Source organism: Triturus cristatus, chromosome 6 (genome assembly GCF_964204655.1).
Source record: "Triturus cristatus chromosome 6, aTriCri1.1, whole genome shotgun sequence".
Taxonomy (NCBI): Eukaryota; Metazoa; Chordata; class Amphibia; order Caudata; family Salamandridae; genus Triturus; species Triturus cristatus.
Window position 1 is genome coordinate 376,943,266 of NC_140589.1, and position 18,522 is coordinate 376,961,787.

Here is an 18,522-nt window from a genome sequence, read left to right on the forward strand (position 1 = left end):
AAGTAAATGCAAAAAATGGCACAGATAGCCATGGCACTGTTAAAGGCGAGAAGCAGATTCACGTTTATCTGTTGATACAATAAAATAGAAATCAAAGTACAACCCCGTGAGTTTGCAACAATTTGTACTCTTCGGGAAACTTTGTGGAGATATATATATATATAGCGCAGTTTATATACACAGCACATGTTCCACCCCTCCCTTCTGTGTAGTCAGCAGAGAAGATTCAGAAGGATATGTACTGACCAGTGTAGCATAACATTAAACCTTCCAGCACCAGGGCTCTTTAGTTGAAAATTCATTTTGGAACAGTTAAGAATATGGAATATACAGGTCACATCTTCTTGCCTTTAATGACACATTGTTTACAATACTCACTTGAATTTCAGCTCTTTGGTTAGTCTGTCTTCCAGGAAGTCTCTCTCCAACATTTCTGGAAAAAAACAAAAAGGACTTCAAATGCAGTTTTTTGGCACTCGTTTGCTGTTCTAATATTAAACACCATAAAATGAGTGGAAGCAAGGACCTCTGTTCATGAACAAATGTTACATACACACCATGAATATAAATAACGGAGAAATATGGTCCTATATTAGCGGTTATAAAATATTTCGTTTACAGAGAAAATTAAATGTTAAAATGGACAGTAGATTAATTAGACCAGGTTTACAAGTGAGCAGAGCTTTACAAGCAAATAGAGGAACCACGAAGATATGGGATGCAATCACAAACCAATAGCTCAGGAAACAGAGGTCCTTGTAAATGGAAAATCACAACTGGAATGTCACTCTAGTTCAGTGTTGAAAATCGGTCAAAGTGAAATAAAAAAACTAAATTGTAAACAGGAGAGCATGCAAAAGAAAGACTAAGAAATGGTGGGAAAGGAATAAAAAGACAATTGGGCCAGAGAAAAGATTAGGCTTTAACATTTCTAAACAATCTAAGACACTGGGCTTTAAAATATATACAGTAATAAAAACTTTTACATGCTTATATAAGTGGACTCATCCCTTCGTACAACACTATGTTACACAAAAGTCAGAACACAATCAAAGCACGGTCTAAACAATATGGCTAACTTTTACTTTTGTAAGGGCAGTCATTAGCCAATCATACTCGTTATATTGGCATGTACCAAGATATTCAGCAAAATTACTGCGGCATTCCTCAGCCCAATATATCACCAACTTTTTGTGCCTTATGAACCTCAATCATAATTGTGAACTTACACTTTTGGGTAAGATTATACCTTGGTGTGCTATTAAGAAATGCATTTTACAATTATCTTTATAACTCTGGAGTCTCTGCACATACAAAAACAGAACTGTCATTTTGTGATGTGCAAACTCTGCAGTCCCAAAGATACTGCTCATTAAATACCTTTGTGAACAGCAAACAAATCATAAACTTACACTAAAGTGTAATTTGACCTTTGTGAACCAGGCCCTATAACGAACTACTGAAACTATTTATATCTACTACCAAAATAACCCTTTACGCCCCATAATCTATATTTGATACATTTCATCTAAATACAATCAACCATTGTCATGCAATCAGATTTAACCCCCCCCACACACACCACTGCACAACACCCCACACACCACTGCGTAACACACTTTACCCCACTAAGCCGCTCCACTGAACAGGACTTACTTCACTTTATGTCACTTTGCAATTCAGTACTTCATTCTACAACACTTTACCCGACTCTGTATTACACTGCATCCCACTTTATTCCTGTTACACAGTACTGCACTACACCAGTGTACGCCAATTCACTGTATGGCACTATGTCATTCGATTGACATCCTATGACAGACAGTCTACTCAACACTGTATGCCATTCCACTCTACTGGACATCACTGTCCAACATGCCACTTGCAATTTATGACGCTTGACTATACGCTACAGCACTCAACACTTTATGCACTTGCAACACTACATTAACTTGCAGCTTTATGATGCACGGATTATAACTTTTCATATTACAATACTTAAACCATGTAAAATCATAGCATTTGTAACACTTACGACATCTTACAAATTAGGTCATTTGAGAACACTGCATGGTAGAGTTGAGTTAGTTAATTTAGTGTGGCGAGCCAGTGGACAACACAGAAATTTGAAGGTGGTAAGTAAATTAGACATTTCAGGTATAACTTGAATATATAATGTTTGCGTAGATTAGGTTTGATCTGTACAAAAAGAAGAAGGCTTTCATAACCATAACTAATGTGTGTGTGTGTATATATATATATATATATATATATATATATATATATATATATATATATATATATATATACACACATATATATACATATATATACACACACACAAAAAAACCATAGGTTTCAGGCACGTTATAGTTAGGAATTAGCATTTAAAAAAACCTCAGAAATTCACTGAAAAATATAGGTTTCAGGGGTGTTAGTTTGCTGGACTTTTCACTTGTACAAAACGATTGAAATTCCCCCGTTATAGTTAGTTCAGCCAACTATAACTCACGCGCCCGCAATGCACTGCTGATGACGTCACATATTACATCACTCATGACATGGTCAGTGACATCACTGATGACATCATCCAGTGAATGTGTTTTTCTGAAAATTAAATACGTTTTATATATGTATATCTCAAGGTCGATGGAAGAATAAATGGGTATATAAGTGTCTAAATGGATGATTTGTTTTTGAACAAATGGATTGTGTAACTGACTGATTAAGTGTATCATAGTGAATACATGGCTTAGTGAGTAATGTTTAAATATGTAAATATCTGTATCAGTCTCTCACTTTGTGTATAAGTGGCTGCATGGGTTGGTGAGTAGCTACATGGGTGTCTATATAGGTTATTAGTTGGTTTTTTGAGTATCAGTCAGAGTGTCTGCATGGTTCGGTGGGGGTATTACGTAGTGCATAGGTGCATGAATGAGTGACTCACTCTTTGTATGTGTTGAAGACAGCATGTGTGCAGGACTGTATGGGTGGATGAGTGTGTGTATGGGTGTGTTAGTGAGTGAATGACTGTCTCAATAGTGTCTTTATGAGTAACTACATATGTTTTAAACTAGTATATGTGACTATTGGGGTATATAAGTGACTATATGTGAGAGTGAGAGATTGAAAGAGTTCCTATATGAATAAGTATGTGTTTCTATAAGTGATTGTTTAAAAGACAAAGTATGTGTAAGTTTCCGTAGAAGTGTGGTGGTGTGTGTATAACTGTATATGCAAGTAAATGTACGTTTGATTCTTTAATAGCATGTGTAACTATGTGTGTGAGTAACTATGGATGAGTGGCATTGTGTAACAGGATGTATAGGTGTATGAGTACATATGATGAGTGAGTACATGTATGAGTGACTGTATAGGACTGTTGGTGAATGAGTGGATGTGTATGCAGGTCTTAGAATTACTGAAGAGGTTGTTGTAACTGGTATTGGTATGTCCATGGTTTTGAAAATTTTAGTCTATTTTTGAATGTGTGTATCAAAGGTTATATTAGGGTGAGAGGAGGTCTGCCACTATCACAAGGATGATGTCATCAGTGATGTCATCAGTGATGTCATTTGAGGTGTCATGAGTGATGTCACTGACCATGTCATGAGTGATGTAATACGTGACGTCATCAGCAGTGCATTGCGGGCGCGCGAGTTATAGTTAGCTGAACTAACTATAACGGGGGAATTTCAATGGTTTTGTACAAGTGAAAAGTCCAGCTAACTATAACACCCCTGAAACTGAATATGCTACTTACCAGTATGCATCTGTTCTTGGCATGTAGGGCTGCTGACATTCATATCTGTGCATAGATCGCCGCCTAGTGTTGGGTCCGGATGTTTGCACGTTGTTGTCCTGGAAGAGTCTTCGAAGTATCCTTGGATAGGTGACTCCTCCCCTGGACTACAGTGCGCATGGGCATCCTCTCCATCCTCAGATTGTTTTTCGCCATTGTGGCCGTGATGGAGTAGATACAGAAAGTGATGACCATGCTTACAGTAATTCTGAGAGCTGCAGCTGCTACAGGCGCCGGGGAGGAGGGAGGGCGATATGAATGTCAGCAGCCCTACATGCCAAGAACAGATGCATACTGGTAAGTAGCATATTCAGTTCGAGGCATGTGGGCTGCTGAATTCATATCTGTGCATAGAATATATAGCAGTGCCCTCTTATTAGCGGCGGCTACCCGTGCCAGCTGCAGCGGTCTGAAAAAGAGTTTTGAGAACAGCCTGTCCTACAGCTGCCTGCTGTTTTGATTGCACATCTACACAATAGTGTTTGGTAAATGTATGTGTAGTGGACCAGGTGGCTGCTCTACATATGTCATGCAAAGGAATGTTTCCTAGGAAAGCCATGGAGGCCCCTAACTTGCGTGTTGAGTGGGCTCGAGGGGGAATCGTTAAAGTGCGTTTAGCCTTTTGATAGCAAATTTGAATACATTTAACGATCCATCTGGCTATTCCTGCTTTGGAGATAGCGTTACCTTTGTGGTGTGGGGCAAAGGCAACGAAAAGTTGATTTGTTTTTCTAAAGGGTTTGGTCCTGTCGATATAATACGAGGGCCCTTTTTACATCTAGTGTATGGAGTGCCCTTTCTGCGACAGTTTGTGGGTTATGAAAGAAAACAGGCAGTTCAATAGTTTGATTCATATGGAACTGCGATACCACCTTAGGCATGAATTTGGGGTCGGTACGTAGTACGACCCTGTTGGTGTGAACCTGTATGAATGGCTCTTGGACGGTTAGTGCCTGGAGTTCACTAACTCTTCGTAAAGAAGTTATCGCTACTAGGAAAGCTACTTTCCAGGTAAGGAATTGAATCTCACATGAGTGTAGAGGTTCAAAGGGTGGACCCATCAGGCGTGTGAGGACCAAGTTGAGGTTCCACATTGGGGCTGGTGGGTGGGTAGGTGGAATGACTCGTTTGGGTCCTTCCAAGAATGCTTTGATGGCAGGCACTCTGAATAGAGAGAGGTGTTGCCTGGTTTGTAGATGGGCTGAGATTGCGGTCAAATGGACACGTATAGAGGTGTACGCCAGATTGCATCGGTATAGGTGTAATAGGTAACAAATAATGTTTTGGATGGACGCGTCTAGCGGGTTAATGTTATTATAATTGCAATAAATGACGAACCTCTTCCATTTGGCTGCATAGCAAGCTCTGGTAGTGGGTCTCCTGGCCTCCTTAATGATGTCCATACAGTCAGGTGGCAGGTTTAGGTAGCCAAACTCTAGGACTTCAGGAGCCAGATTGCCAGGTTCAGCTGATGCGGATCTGGGTGCTGAATCTCTCCATGGTTCTGCGTCAAATGCGCGGGTTTGATCCGCAGCCTTTGATGCGGCACCACGGAAAGTTCGAGAAAGGTGGTGTACCATGGCTGGCGTGCCCACGTTGGAGCAACCAGGACGAGTGTCAGTGAGTGTTGTCTGAGTTTGCGTGCCACCAGCGGTATCAGTGGTGCTGGGGGAAAAGCGTACGCAAATCTGCCGGACCAGTTCATCCATATCGCATTGCCCTGCGACTGCGGATGTGGGAACCTGGCGGCAAAGCTTTGGCATTTTGCGTTTGCTTGTCGCGAATAGGTCTATCTCTGGATGACCCCACTGCTGGAAGTACGGTTGGAGTACTGATGGGTGTAACTCCCACTCGTGCATCTGGTGGCTGTGTCTGCTGAGCAGATCCGCCATCTGGTTGTCCTTGCCGGGGAGGTGTTCTGCCATGAGGAACATGTTCCTCTGAATGGCCCACTTCCACAGACTCTGAGCCAGATGAGACAACTGTGGAGAGTGTTCCTCCCTGCTTCTGTATGTAGTACATTGCAGTCATGTTGTCCGTCCGGATCAACACGACTTTGTTGCACAAGTGTACTTTGAATGCTTTCATAGCGAGGAAGATTGCCATCAGCTCTAGAAGGTTGATGTGCATCTTCTTTTGTTGTTGTTGTGTCCATAGTCCCTGCACTGTGTAATGGAGTACATGAGCTCCCCATCCCTGGAGAGACGCGTCCGCCGTCAGTATTATCTGTGGGACAGGCTCTTGGAACGGTCGGCCCTTGCAAAAGTTTTGTGGATTCCACCAATGCAGAGAGTTGTATGCCCGACCGCTCACCAACACTAGGTCTTTCAACTGTCCTTGAGCCTGATTCCACTGACGTGCTAAGCACTCCTGAAGCGGGCGCATATGTAGTCTCGCGTGTGGGACTATGAAGATGCAGGAGGCCATCATGCCTATCAACTGCATAAACACTCGTGCTGGAAGTGAGTGTTGGGGTTTGAACCTGGAGATCAGCATTTGCATGCTGTTGATCCTCACTAAATTTGGCTGAGCTGTGGCCGCCAGAGTGTCTATAGTCGCACCTAGGTACTGTTGTACGTGTGCGGGCTGGAGATGGGATTTTGGGTAATTTAGTGAGAACCCCAGACTGTGAAGGAGGTGAATGGTGCGGGACATGTGGCTGGCACATTGCTGGGCTGACTTAGCTTGAACGAGCCAGTCGTCCAGGTAAGGGTAGACGTGTATGTGCTGCCTCCGTAGATGTGCCGCCACAGTAGCTAGGCATTTTGTGAACACCCTGGGTGCTGTTGTCACGCCGAAGGGAAGGACTTTGAATTGGTAGTGCTGCCCTTGAACAGTGAACCGGAGGTATTTCTTGTGTGAGGGGTGAATGGGTATGTGGAAATACGCATCCTTGAGGTCCAGTGTGGCCAGAAAGTCTCCCTGCTTGAGCAGCGGGAGGACTTGTTGTAGAGTGAGGATGTGAAAATGCTCGGAAAGAATGTACTGGTTCAGGGGTCTCCGGTCTAATATAGGTCTGAGTGACCCGTCCTTTTTTGGTATTAAAAAGTACAGGGAGTACACCCCCGTACCTTGCTCGTGGACGGGTACGACCTCGATTGCGTCTTTTAGAAGCATGCTTTGCACCTCCTGCTGTAAGAGCGTTAAGTGCTCTGAGGACATAGGACGTTTTTTTGGAGGTAGGGTGGGTGGAGTGGAGGTTAATTCTAGGCAGTAACCGTGTTTGATAATATCTTTGACCCACCTGTCCGTGGTGATGGAGTTCCACGTGGACAGGAACCTTTGTAGCCTTCCCCCGACAGGTGTTATGTGGTCGGGAGGAAGGGAGAGGGCGTCACTGTTTGTTCTTGGGGGAGGACCTGGTATTGCCGTATCCGCGTCCTCTGCCCTTTGTGCTGGAGCCACGATACCCACCCCGGGTGTTTTTATCGTAGGTACTTTGTGTGTTGCCCTTGTTGTAGGTTTGCTGTGACCCCTGTCCTCTGCCTGCTCCTCTATTCCCGGGGCGACGAAAGGAGCCACTCCGAAAGGTCTGTGTTTGGAGAGCCCCTATGGACTTTGCAGTGTCTGTGTCCTTTTTTATTTTCTCTAGGGTGGCGTCAACTTCCGGCCCGAATAAGTAGTCGGGGTTGACCGGCTGATTGAGAATGTTATTTTGAACCTCAGGTTTGAATCCGGAGATTCGTAACCAGGCGTGTCGTCGTAGCATGACGCTGGTGTTTATTGCTCTGGCAGCTGTATCTGCGGCATCCAGTGCACACTTAATGGATGCGTTTGTGAGGAGTTGTCCCTCCCTGATGAGGATCTCTGCTCCCTCTTTGTATTGGTCAGGGAGATGTTGGAGTAGGGTTTCTAATGTGTCATAGTGTGCGCGATCGTAGCGAGCTAGGAGCGCCTGTGTATTGGCAATACGCCATATGTTAGCTGCCTGGGCTGCAACCCGTTTGCCGGAAGTCTCTAGTACCTTGGATTCTTTGTCCGGGGGAGGAGCATCCCCAGTTGTTTGCGAGTGCCCCCGTTTGCGAGCATTTGCGACTACCATGGAATCTAGAGGCAACTGGTCTCTAATGTACGTAGGGTCCCCAGGCGCCGACCTATATTTTTTGTCGATTCTGGGGTTTATCACTCTTGCCCTGGTGGGTTCTTTGAAAATGTCCTTTGCTGGTTTGAGGACACCTTTTAGCATGGGTAGAGTTTTGATATTCCTTTCTGAGGATGCGAAAGTATCCATTAGAAAATCGTCCTCGATTGTGTCAGAGTGGAGTTGCACACCATGATTTTCCGCAGCACGTTCAATTAGGGCGTTGAATGCGGCAGTGTCCTCTGTGGGAGACGTTTTTGCGCCATAGAGCTGCGCGTCCTGTGTATCCATAGGTGCACCTGTGTCTACAGGGTCATCCCAAGCCTGGTCAGGGTCCTGTTGGCCCTCAGGGTCCATCTCTCTTGGGTAGGGGAAGTCGTCACCCATATATTCCTCCAAAACGTCGGTTTCGGAGTGTGTCGGGGAGAAGGACTGTGGATCTGGGTAGGAGGTATGGAGACGTTCGTAAAGAACTGGCTCCGAATCTGCTGGCAGCTTTTTCTTCAGCGGGATCCGGTAGGAGTCCAAAGCGTGTTCGGAAGATATTCTCCGCTTGTGGAGCATAATTCTGCCGGTGTCGGCATCGATGATGTGAGATGGAGTAGTTTCTTTTCTGTAACTCCAGTTCTGTAGTAGGGGTATCTCTGTTATAGTCATAATCTAGTGAATAGTCCCGCCCATGTGCGCGGACCCCGGAGCAATAAAAATAATCTCTAAAAGGTGACAAATCATGCAGACCTGCATACACCTTTAAGAGAGAATTTAATTTAAAGACAGATAATGCAGCCTATACCCACAGGCTACACTGTCCAGTACTTCAACTAGAATTCCACCAAAATCCACAAACAGCACTGCCTGTCCAGTTTTTCTCCCCATAGGAAAAAACCCTGCCTCTACCAGCAAAAGCCACTGGAAAGATAGAGAGGAAGGAGTGGACAGACAAGCCCCATAGGCTGCCATTATGTGGCTTGGAACAGGATACTGTGCCTTTAAGAAAACTTTCCAGTTTTCCAGAACTTTCCCCAGTATCCCAGAATGCCCAGCAGGTCCCATTTACTTTCAGTTCTTTTTGAAGGCGTAGCACGCCAGACCTGTAGCATTCTCCATATGAATAAGTATCTCTCCACCGGGGAGGAGGGCGGGCGCTTATGACTATAACAGAGATACCCCTACTACAGAACTGGAGTTACAGAAAAGAAACTACTCCTTCTGTAGTAGGGGATCTCTGTGTATAGTCAATCTAGTGAATAGAATGGCAAGCCCATCCCCACACAACAAAAGCGGTGGAGAACACATAAGACACAACCACTACTGTGCGAACAAATTTCGCAGCGAAGCCTGCCCAACCTGAGCATCTGCCCTGGCATCCGAGTCCAGACAGTAATGCGCAGCAAAGGTATGGACCGACTTCCAAGTGGCCGCCTTACAGATTTCCGCAATCGGAACATTACGCAGCAAAGCCGTCGTGGCAGCTTTGCCCCTGGTGGAATGAGCCTTAGGTTTACCCCCTAAGGTCTTATTAGCCTTTTGATAACACAACTGTATGCAGGACACAATCCACCGAGAGATGGACTGCTTAGAGGTCGCAAGACCAGTCCTGACTGAGCCATAATTAACAAACAATTGGTCAGACCTACGAATATCCTTGGTCTTATCCAGATAAAATTTCAACACCCTACGGACATCCAGGGAATGGAGAGCCCTTTCCGCTGGTGAAGAGGGATTCTGAAAGAACGTAGGTAAAGTTATGGTCTGATTGACATGAAAGTCAGAGATAACCTTAGGAAGGAACTTAGGGTGAGTACGCATCACAACCTTAGCAGCATGAAACACAGTATAAGGTTCTTGACAACATAATGCCTGAAGTTCACTCACCCTGCGGGCCGATGTAATGGCCACTAGGAACGCCGCCTTCCAGGATAGGTGCTGCAATGAAGCCTTGTGAATAGGTTCAAAAGGCTCTCTCATCAGTCTGGACAGCACCACATTTAAGTCCCAAGAAGGCGAGGGAAGTCTGACAGGAGGGAACACCTTCAAGCCTTCCAAAAAATCCTTGACCACAGGAATCTGAAAGAAGGACGTCTGTGAAGGGCACTTCCTGTAAGCAGTCAAAGCAGCCAGATGAACCTTAATGGAATGGAAATTAAGGCCAGACTGCGCCAGATGCAAAAGGTATGGAAGGATGACATCTTCCTTACATGTTGTCGGATCAAAGTTCTTGGACTTACACCAGATACAGAACCTCTTCCACTTGTAAGCATAGGATGTCCTAGTGGAAGGTCGCTTAGACTCCTTCAGAATGTCCATACAATCGTCTGGTAGATTCAGATGACCGTATTGCACTATTTCAGGAGCCATGCCGCCAAACTCAAAGACGAGAGGTTGGGGTGCACCATCCGCCCCCCGAACTTCGTGAGAAGGTCCGGCCTGCACGGCAACCGCATGTGAGGAAGGAGAGACCGATGAAGAAGGTCCGTGAACCACCACTGCCTGGGCCACTCCGGGGCGATCAGGATCATCCGCGCCCTGGACTGGGACAGCTTGATGAGCACCGCCGGAATCAGGGGAATGGGTGGAAAAGCGTACAGAAAGCTGTTCGACCAATCGATCCATAGCGCATTCCCCAGCGTCCCCCGCTGGTAGTACCTGGATGCGAAGTCTCGGCATTTGCTGTTTTCGGCGGTGGCGAACAGATCTACGTCTGGAGTCCCCCACCTTGCGAAGACTTCTCCTAGTACTTCGTCGTTTATGACCCATTCGTGGTTTTCCTGAATCAGCCTGCTCAAGGCGTCTGCCTGAGCATTCTGCACCCCTGGCAGATGTGTGGCCGTGATAGTCAATCCTCGGGCCAGCAGCCAGCGCCAGATCGCCTGCGCCTCCTGCGACAGAGTGCGCGATCTCGACCCCCCCTGCTTGTTGAGGTAATACATCGTGGTTGTATTGTCCGTCTGTATCAGCAGCGAGTTGGTCTGGAAGGACGGAAGGAAAGCCTTCAGTGCCAGGAAGACAGCTCTGAGTTCCAGGAAATTGATGTGGTACGTCGATTCCAAAGGAGACCACTTCCCCTGAATCTGCAGGTCCCCGGAATGCGCACCCCAGCCCTGGAGAGAAGCATCCGTCACCACATTCGTCGTGGGAATGTCCTTGTGGAAGGGAACCCCCTTGAGGAGGTTTTCCGCCGAACACCACCACTTCAGAGACTGACGAGCATGTAGAGACAGTCGGATCTTGTCGTCCCAAGAGCCTGTCTTCTGATCCCACTGATCCTCCAAGCACTCCTGCAGTGGTCGCATCTGTAGACGTGCGTGCGGAGTGAGGAAGATACAGGAGGCCATCGATCCCAGCAGAGACGACACCTTCCTCACAGTCGTCGATGGAGCAGTCCTGAGGTCCTGAGCCTTCCGAAGGAGTGATAACCGTCTCTCCTCCGAAGGAGACACGCTTGCTGACCGCGTATCTATGGAGGCCCCCAGGTACTGTATGCACTGTACCGGAGATGGGACCGATTTGGACATGTTGACGTGTAACCCCAGCTTGGTCAAGAGCTCGCACGTCCAACGGAAGTGTTCTTGCGCTTCCTCGAAGGATGACGCCTTGATCAGCCAATCGTCCAGATACGGGTAGACAAACACCTTGTTCTTCCGCAGGTGTGCCGCCACCACCGCCATGCACTTCGAAAAAGTCCTGGGCGCAGATTTTAGCCCGAATGGCAGTACTGTGTATTGATAGTGATTGGCGCCGACTTGGAATCGCAGGAACTTCCTGTGCTTCCTCGCTATGGGCACATGGAAGTACGCATCCTGTAGATCTATGGCACAGAGCCAGTCTCCCCGTTGCAGCTGAGGGTAAATCTGGTGCAACGAAAGCATACGGAACTTCTCTCTGCAAATCCATTTGTTTGCCTGCCTCAAATCCAGAGTGGGCCTGAACTCGTTCTTGTCCTTCTTGCGAACGAGGAAGAACCGAGAGTACAGACCTCTTCCCCTTTGAGACAAAGGTACTTCTTCTACCGCCTTTTTTCTCAACAAGATGTCTGCCTCCGCCTGGAGCTCCCTCAGCTGGAAGCGAGAGCTGACCGGCGGAATCGCTGGAGGCGGGCTGATGAACCGAAGACTGTATCCATTGCAAACAATATTCAGCACCCACTTGTCCTGAGTAATTTTTCTCCACTCTGCCGGAAAAAATCGAATGCTTCCCCCCACTGGAGTGGGTAACGGTTGAGGGGGAAGTAACAGCTCAGGGCCGAGACCCGGCCGGGCCCTTGTTTGTGGTAGTAGCCTGCTGGCCACCTCTGCCCCTCTGGCGCTTCTGGAAGGGCTTGCGGAACTGCTGCTGTTGTGGCTGCTGCTGTCCCGAGCCCTGCCCACGCCCTCGGCCCGACGACCCGAACCTCCTCTGGAACGGTCGTTTCTTTTTCTCGGCCTTCTCTAACCCGACGGCCGTCAGGGTTTCCGCTTCAGCCTTCATGCGGACCATTTCATCGTCCGCATGCTTCCCGAACAGGGTCTCCCCCGAGAAGGGCAAGTTGGCCACTCTCTGCTGCGCCTCCGGCTTGAGGGACGTCAGGCGCAACCAGGAATGCCGCCGCTGGTGGACGCCATGACAGTAGGCGTGGGCGGCCAATAGCGATATATCCGCTGCTGCGCTGATCGTTTGGTTAGAAACCAGCATGCCTTCGCGCACCGTCTCCAAGAAGTCCTCCTTCTTGTCTCGTGGCAGGAGGTCCGCATATTGCTGCAGGGATTCCCACAGGGCCCAGTCGTAACGGCCCAACAACGCCCCTGCACTCGCCGCCTTCATCGTGGTGGCAGCGGTACCACACACCTTCCTGCCCGCAGAGTCCAGCCAGCGGCTTTCCTTGTCCGGTGGCACCGTGGAGGCCGGGGCGGTCGCATGTTGTTTTCTCGCCGCCGTCACGATAACCGAATCCGGTTTCGTGTCCCCTCTCAAGAATGACGGATCCGACTCCGGGGCCCTATATTTCTTCATGAGCCTGGACGGAGCGGCCTTCGCTGTTGCAGGAGTGAGGAACAGTTCCAAAGCTGGTTCCACCAGTCCAGGCACGAGAGGCAGGAGGGGGCGAGACAAGTGTCTTTTATGAAGCGTCTCAAATATCACGGACGTCGTGGGTGTTGGAACCGTCACCGTGATATTCAGCTTCGCAGCCCCTCGCAACAGCACCTCCTGGAACGAGACCAAGTCGTCCACCGGCGACACCCTAGTCCCCGGGGAGTCCGACAGCGTCGGGGAAAGGTCCCTGTCCGAGGAGCGCGACCTGGACCTATACCTTCTGCGGCGTCGTCTAGAGTCTGACGAGGATCGCCCTCGGCTCCGCGATCGTCGCCTCCTGTGAGAGCGGGAGCGCGACCTCTTCGGCTTAGGCCTGTCCGCCGGTCTCGCTGGTCCAGGCGACTGTGGGCGTCGTGGCTTCGGGGTCCCTTGCGGCGGAGTCGGGTACCGTGGAAGGGAAACCGACCTCGGGGGGACCGGCGGCGGCACCGCAGGAGTGCTTGGCAGCAACAGAGGCCGGGGTGGCGGAGACAGAGTCCGCGGCCGCGGAGGAGGCGGTGGAGGAAGTGGAGACGGTGGTGGAGGAGGTGGCGGTGGAGGAGGCGGTGGAGGAGGCGGTGGCAGAGGTGGGAGAGGAGGAGGCGACGGAGACCTCCGAGGCGGGGTATACACCACTGAGTACACCGATCCCGGCGAGACTCTTCCTCGACGTGTGCCTCGACGTCGACCTGCGCCTCGACGGCGACCTGCGCCTCGACGGCGACCTCCGCCTCGACGGCGACCTCCGCCTCGACGGCGACCTCCGCTTTCTCGACGTCGATCTCCTTCTCTTCATCGACGGCGAGCTGCGATCCCTCGACGCCGAACGCCGACGCCGGGTCTTCTCTCGACGTCGACCGCTGGACGCCGTCGAAGACGGCGTCGTCGCCGACGACGCCGATGTAGTCGACGGCGGCCTATTCAGGTCCCTCGACGCCGATCGTCGACGCCGTTTCTCCCCAGAGCCCTGGGGAGACGGCGAACAGACGGTGGTCATCCTCCTCGACGTCGCCGTCGACGCCCTCGACGTCGACGGAGTGGGAGCGTTTACTGGTCTTCCTGCCCCTGGGGAGCCCCCCAGAGGCCTCAGCATGGGCCAAATCAGCCCCTCCAGACCCACCTGGTGCCTTCAGTCTTCGCTCCTCCAGAGCTTGAAGCCTGCTCTTCATCCTGTCCCTCAGGGTTCTTGCTGAAAACGAGTGGCAGATGGTACAGCTTTCAGGCACGTGGGACTGGGGAAGGCAAGCTATGCACACCTCGTGTGGGTCAGTTTTAGCCTTCTTTCGACCACATTCCGGGCACTTGTCGAACAAGCCAGGCATGTTGACAGTACCAGCTATTAAACACAAGAAAAAGTGACAAAAATTGCCAAAATCTCAATGAAAACCTTGAAAAAGGTAGAGCTCAATGCTCCAGGGTCCTGCTAGCAGGAGCCGGAAAAAAGAACTGAAAGTAAATGGGACCTGCTGGGCATTCTGGGATACTGGGGAAAGTTCTGGAAAACTGGAAAGTTTTCTTAAAGGCACAGTATCCTGTTCCAAGCCACATAATGGCAGCCTATGGGGCTTGTCTGTCCACTCCTTCCTCTCTATCATTCCAGTGGCTTTTGCTGGTAGAGGCAGGGTTTTTTCCTATGGGGAGAAAAACTGGACAGGCAGTGCTGTTTGTGGATTTTGGTGGAATTCTAGTTGAAGTACTAGACAGTGTAGCCTGTGGGTATAGGCTGCATTATCTGTCTTTAAATTAAATTCTCTCTTAAAGGTGTATGCAGGTCTGCATGATTTGTCACCTTTTAGAGATTATTTTTATTGCTCCGGGGTCCGCGCACATGGGCGGGACTATTCACTAGATTATGACTATACACAGAGATCCCCTACTACAGAAGGTGACGTCTCGGTAGGAGAGCGTTCGGCAGGTGTGATCCTAGTTTGGGTGACACGAGTTCTTATTTCAAACATTTTTGGCGCCGTGGATGGCGGCAGGCCAAAAGTGATGAGGTGTTGCTGGAGAAGCTTTTTGAGCTTTTTTCTGCTCTGGGCCCGACGTGTCCTGGAGGGCTGCCTTTTCTTTGATGCGTTGCAAGGACTCTGCAACTTGTCGCACCTGGAGCGCCGACGGTTGTTTAACGAGCGGTTCAGTAGAGGCAGGCGTGGGCTTCTTCGGGGCCACGGGGTCATCGAGTCGAGGAGAGGCGGTAGCCGTGGACGGCGTCGATGATTGGGCCTTAGGTGCTGCTTTCGAAGTGGTGTGCGACGCAGCGGCCATTTTGACCTTCGTGGCCGTAGCCGATTGTTTCGGTGCCTGGTGCCGAGGCGGTTTGTCGGTGCCGATGGCCTTTTTCCGTGTGTCGGCGCCAACGTCTGCTGCTGCGAGTTCGGCACCGAAGTCCCGTTTGGTGCGGTCGGTGCCGACGGGTTTTGCTGGCGTCGAAGGTGTAGTGGGCTTCGATCCGACCAGTACCACTTTCAGTTTCGGTTTCTGTGGAACCGACACGACTTTTGGTTTCGGTTTCGAGGAAGGGAAACCAGCCGGTTTGGGTCCTAATGGCTGTCGCTGAATGTCCGAGGGCGGGGCCATAGAACTGCGAGATAGGTCTTGGGTAAGGCCCGAAGGCGATCCCTCGACCGGAGCCATAGACTGACGCACTGGGATATCCTCCGTCTGCACGGGTAGGCCTTGCTCGTCACCGGAGCCACTTTCTTCGGCCCCTAAGGCCTCATCGTAGTCTCCTACCTCGGAGTCGTCCTCATCTCTATGAAAGAGTTGTTCTTCGATGTCTTCCGATCCGGAATCGTGTTCGGAAGCGGGGCTGGAGGGTAGGTTCTCCACGCCTTCCACATCTTCGTCCTCGGCGCTGAAGATGTTGGTCGGGGCCGGTGCCGCTTGCTGCCCTTCAAGTCTCGCCGCTCGTCGATTCCGAAGGGTCTTCTTGGATCGGAATCGGGCACAGGCCATACATGTGGATTCGTCGTGATCTGGTGAAAGGCATTTGTTGCACACCGGGTGGACGTCGATATGGGGATATTTCGCATTGCAAACAGGACACCACTTGAATGGTGTCCTCGATTCCATCGTCGATGGTGTCGATGGGAAAAAGTGGTTTTAGAAGTTAATAAACTAACAAGTAACTGTCGATACCGATCGGGGACAGTACCGACGCGAACTAAAGGCCTTTTGGCCTGAAAAAAGTTTTTCCTAACTTGAGTCAAGATAAGCACATCCGGACCCAATGGCGGAAAAAAACAATCTGAGGATGGAGAGGATGCCCATGCGCACTATGGTCCAGGGGAGGAGTCACCTATCTCAGGATACTTCGAAGACTCTTCCAGGACAACAACGTGCAAACATCCGGACCCAACACTAGGCGGCGATCTATGCACAGATATGAATTCAGCAGCCCACATGCCTCGAACAGATGCATACTGGTAAGTAGCATATTCCGTTCGAGGCATATGAGCTGCAGATCACACACTACGGATAGACTATATAGCAGTGTCTCCCCTAGCGGTGGTCACCTGTATCCGTTGCAGCAGTTTGGAATAGAGTTTTTAGGACAGCTTTGTGAGAAGTTGGCCTGATGTATGATGTCACTAGTTATAGTGTACACCTTATATCAGTCCAAATACCCTTATGGTGATTGGTTGTAAAGTCAACCTTATAGACCAGCTATCCTAGTGGTAGCATGGACAAGAGCAGTCTTAGGCTAAACTCTGAATGGCATGTGAAGCCAGCTGTGATACCATATATAATCCCTTGAATACCAAATGAAAGGACACCACAACAGATATATATATAAAATAAAGTGTATTTATTCTAAGCAAACCCTCAGCACTCTTTATGAGATTAGAGGTAAGTACAACACAGTCTTATTTATGCATACATTAAGTCACACAGGTAAGTAATACAGTTAGGCCCTAGGGGCCACGCAAACCATATACTAAGCAAGTGGTATAAGAACCACTGTCACGGAAATAGAATAGGCCTAGGGAATCGCTGGGGCTACACTACACTAGCGTTAGTTAGGAAGTGGGAGGCCCACGGGATTCGTGTGCAGAGTGGAAACACTCACGCGTAATGCGTAAAAGTCAATAGCAATAGTACAGTTTAGAAAACGGTAGATTTAGGACACTTCCGGAGTAGCTAGGAAGTTGAGACTTGAAAACTAGACACTAGGATAGTCACTATCCTGATGAGCACCGGAGTACCCAAGTTACCTAGCCCACAGGCTGCGGGTGCATAGGGGTGAAGATGCGTCGTTTTCGTCGTCGACTCCTATGGATGCCTGAAAAAGATGCTGACAGGCAGTCAGGGGAGAGTGTCCGGTGGATCCCAAGGCTGGGATCAAGAAGAGAAGAAACCTGCAAGCAGAAGGGACAGAGTCAAGGTCACTAGCCAGTGACCACGTGGAACCAGGAAGGAACCAGGCGATGTCGTGAAGAGTTGCAGGTGAAGGTGAAGCTTGTCGCTGCAGCCAGGAGGACCAGGAAGCGGCGAGGACGACCAGGACCAGGAGGCGAGCTGTCCCACGAAGGCTCTTGCTGTCGGCGGCGTCGAAGTTGGACTAGGACTCACCAAGCCTTGGCAAGCGGAACCCACGAAGAACAAAGGACTTGCTTCTGGTGCAGACCAGGAAGGTCTGGGGTGCTTCTTCTTTGCAGAGAAGCGGGAGCCAGTCTGGAGGAGCCAAACCAGCGCAGAAGATTTCAGGGTGCGTCGTCACAGAGGCCACTAGCCAGCGGGCAAGCAACCGGACAGACGCGGCAAGCAGGAAAATGCTGAAGGGCCCCACGCAGGACTCGTGGAGTGTGGGGGGCTGATCTTCGGTGCAGATGGTGCTTGGGGTTGGGGCTTCTCAATCCCCGGTGCACAACTTCGAGGGTACCTCAGAAGCTGCGCTGTAAGTTACTAGCCACTTTTCCCAGGTAGCCGGTCCCACGTCGCTCGTCGCCTCCACGGATCTCAGCTCTGCTGCAGATGTGGATGAGGGTCGGAGAAGTCTGGAAGTCAAGGCTCTGGTCGGGCTCTGCAGTCGGTTCCTCGTAGAACGGTCGCAAAGCAAAGGGTAGTCTCTTGATGGTGCCTGTTTGCACAGGGTAGCCACTCCTTGGCTACAAGGGAGATTCTTCAGTCTTCTTCTTTCGTCGAATGTCGAAGGTCCAGAGTTTCTGTTCAGTTTTGCAGGTTCAGGATAATCTAAAGTCTTGAGGCCCAACTCCCACTCTTATACTAATCTGGGGGGCTGGGATACCTGCTAGGTCACGCCTTATGGGTGGGACCTGGGAGGGGGTGGTTACACCCACTTCCCTTTGTCCAGTTTCGTGCCAGAGCTGGGGCTGGAGTGCCCCAGCGCCGGTTTGAACTGGACTATGCAAGGAACACCTTGTGTGCCCCAGGCATGTCTCATTCCTTTCAGCCCACCCTGCCCCAATACACTAAAGGCTGTCTGGGGAGGTGCTAGCACCTCCCCAAGCAGGAAACCTATTGTCCAGGCCTCCCTGGCTGGGATCACTCCCAGCAGCAGGAGGTCAGACTTGTGTCTGTGGCAGCAGCATCCATTTTGTGATGCTGAGGCTTTGGTTAGAGTTAAACA

The 18,522-nt window shown here is 49.7% G+C and overlaps 1 protein-coding gene across 6 annotated transcripts in view; it reads right to left on the reverse strand.

Moving 5' to 3' along the window:
* The window catches only part of LOC146817190 (ribonuclease H1-like), a 405,826-nt gene that overhangs the window by 214,969 nt on the left and 172,335 nt on the right, over nt 1-18,522 (reverse strand). For all 6 annotated transcript variants that reach the window (XM_085610764.1, XM_085610758.1, XM_085610759.1 and 3 more), the window contains one exon: nt 379-433. In XM_085610764.1, the coding sequence (XP_085466890.1) occupies nt 379-433 (55 nt within the window). The remainder of the gene's footprint in view (nt 1-378; nt 434-18,522) is intronic.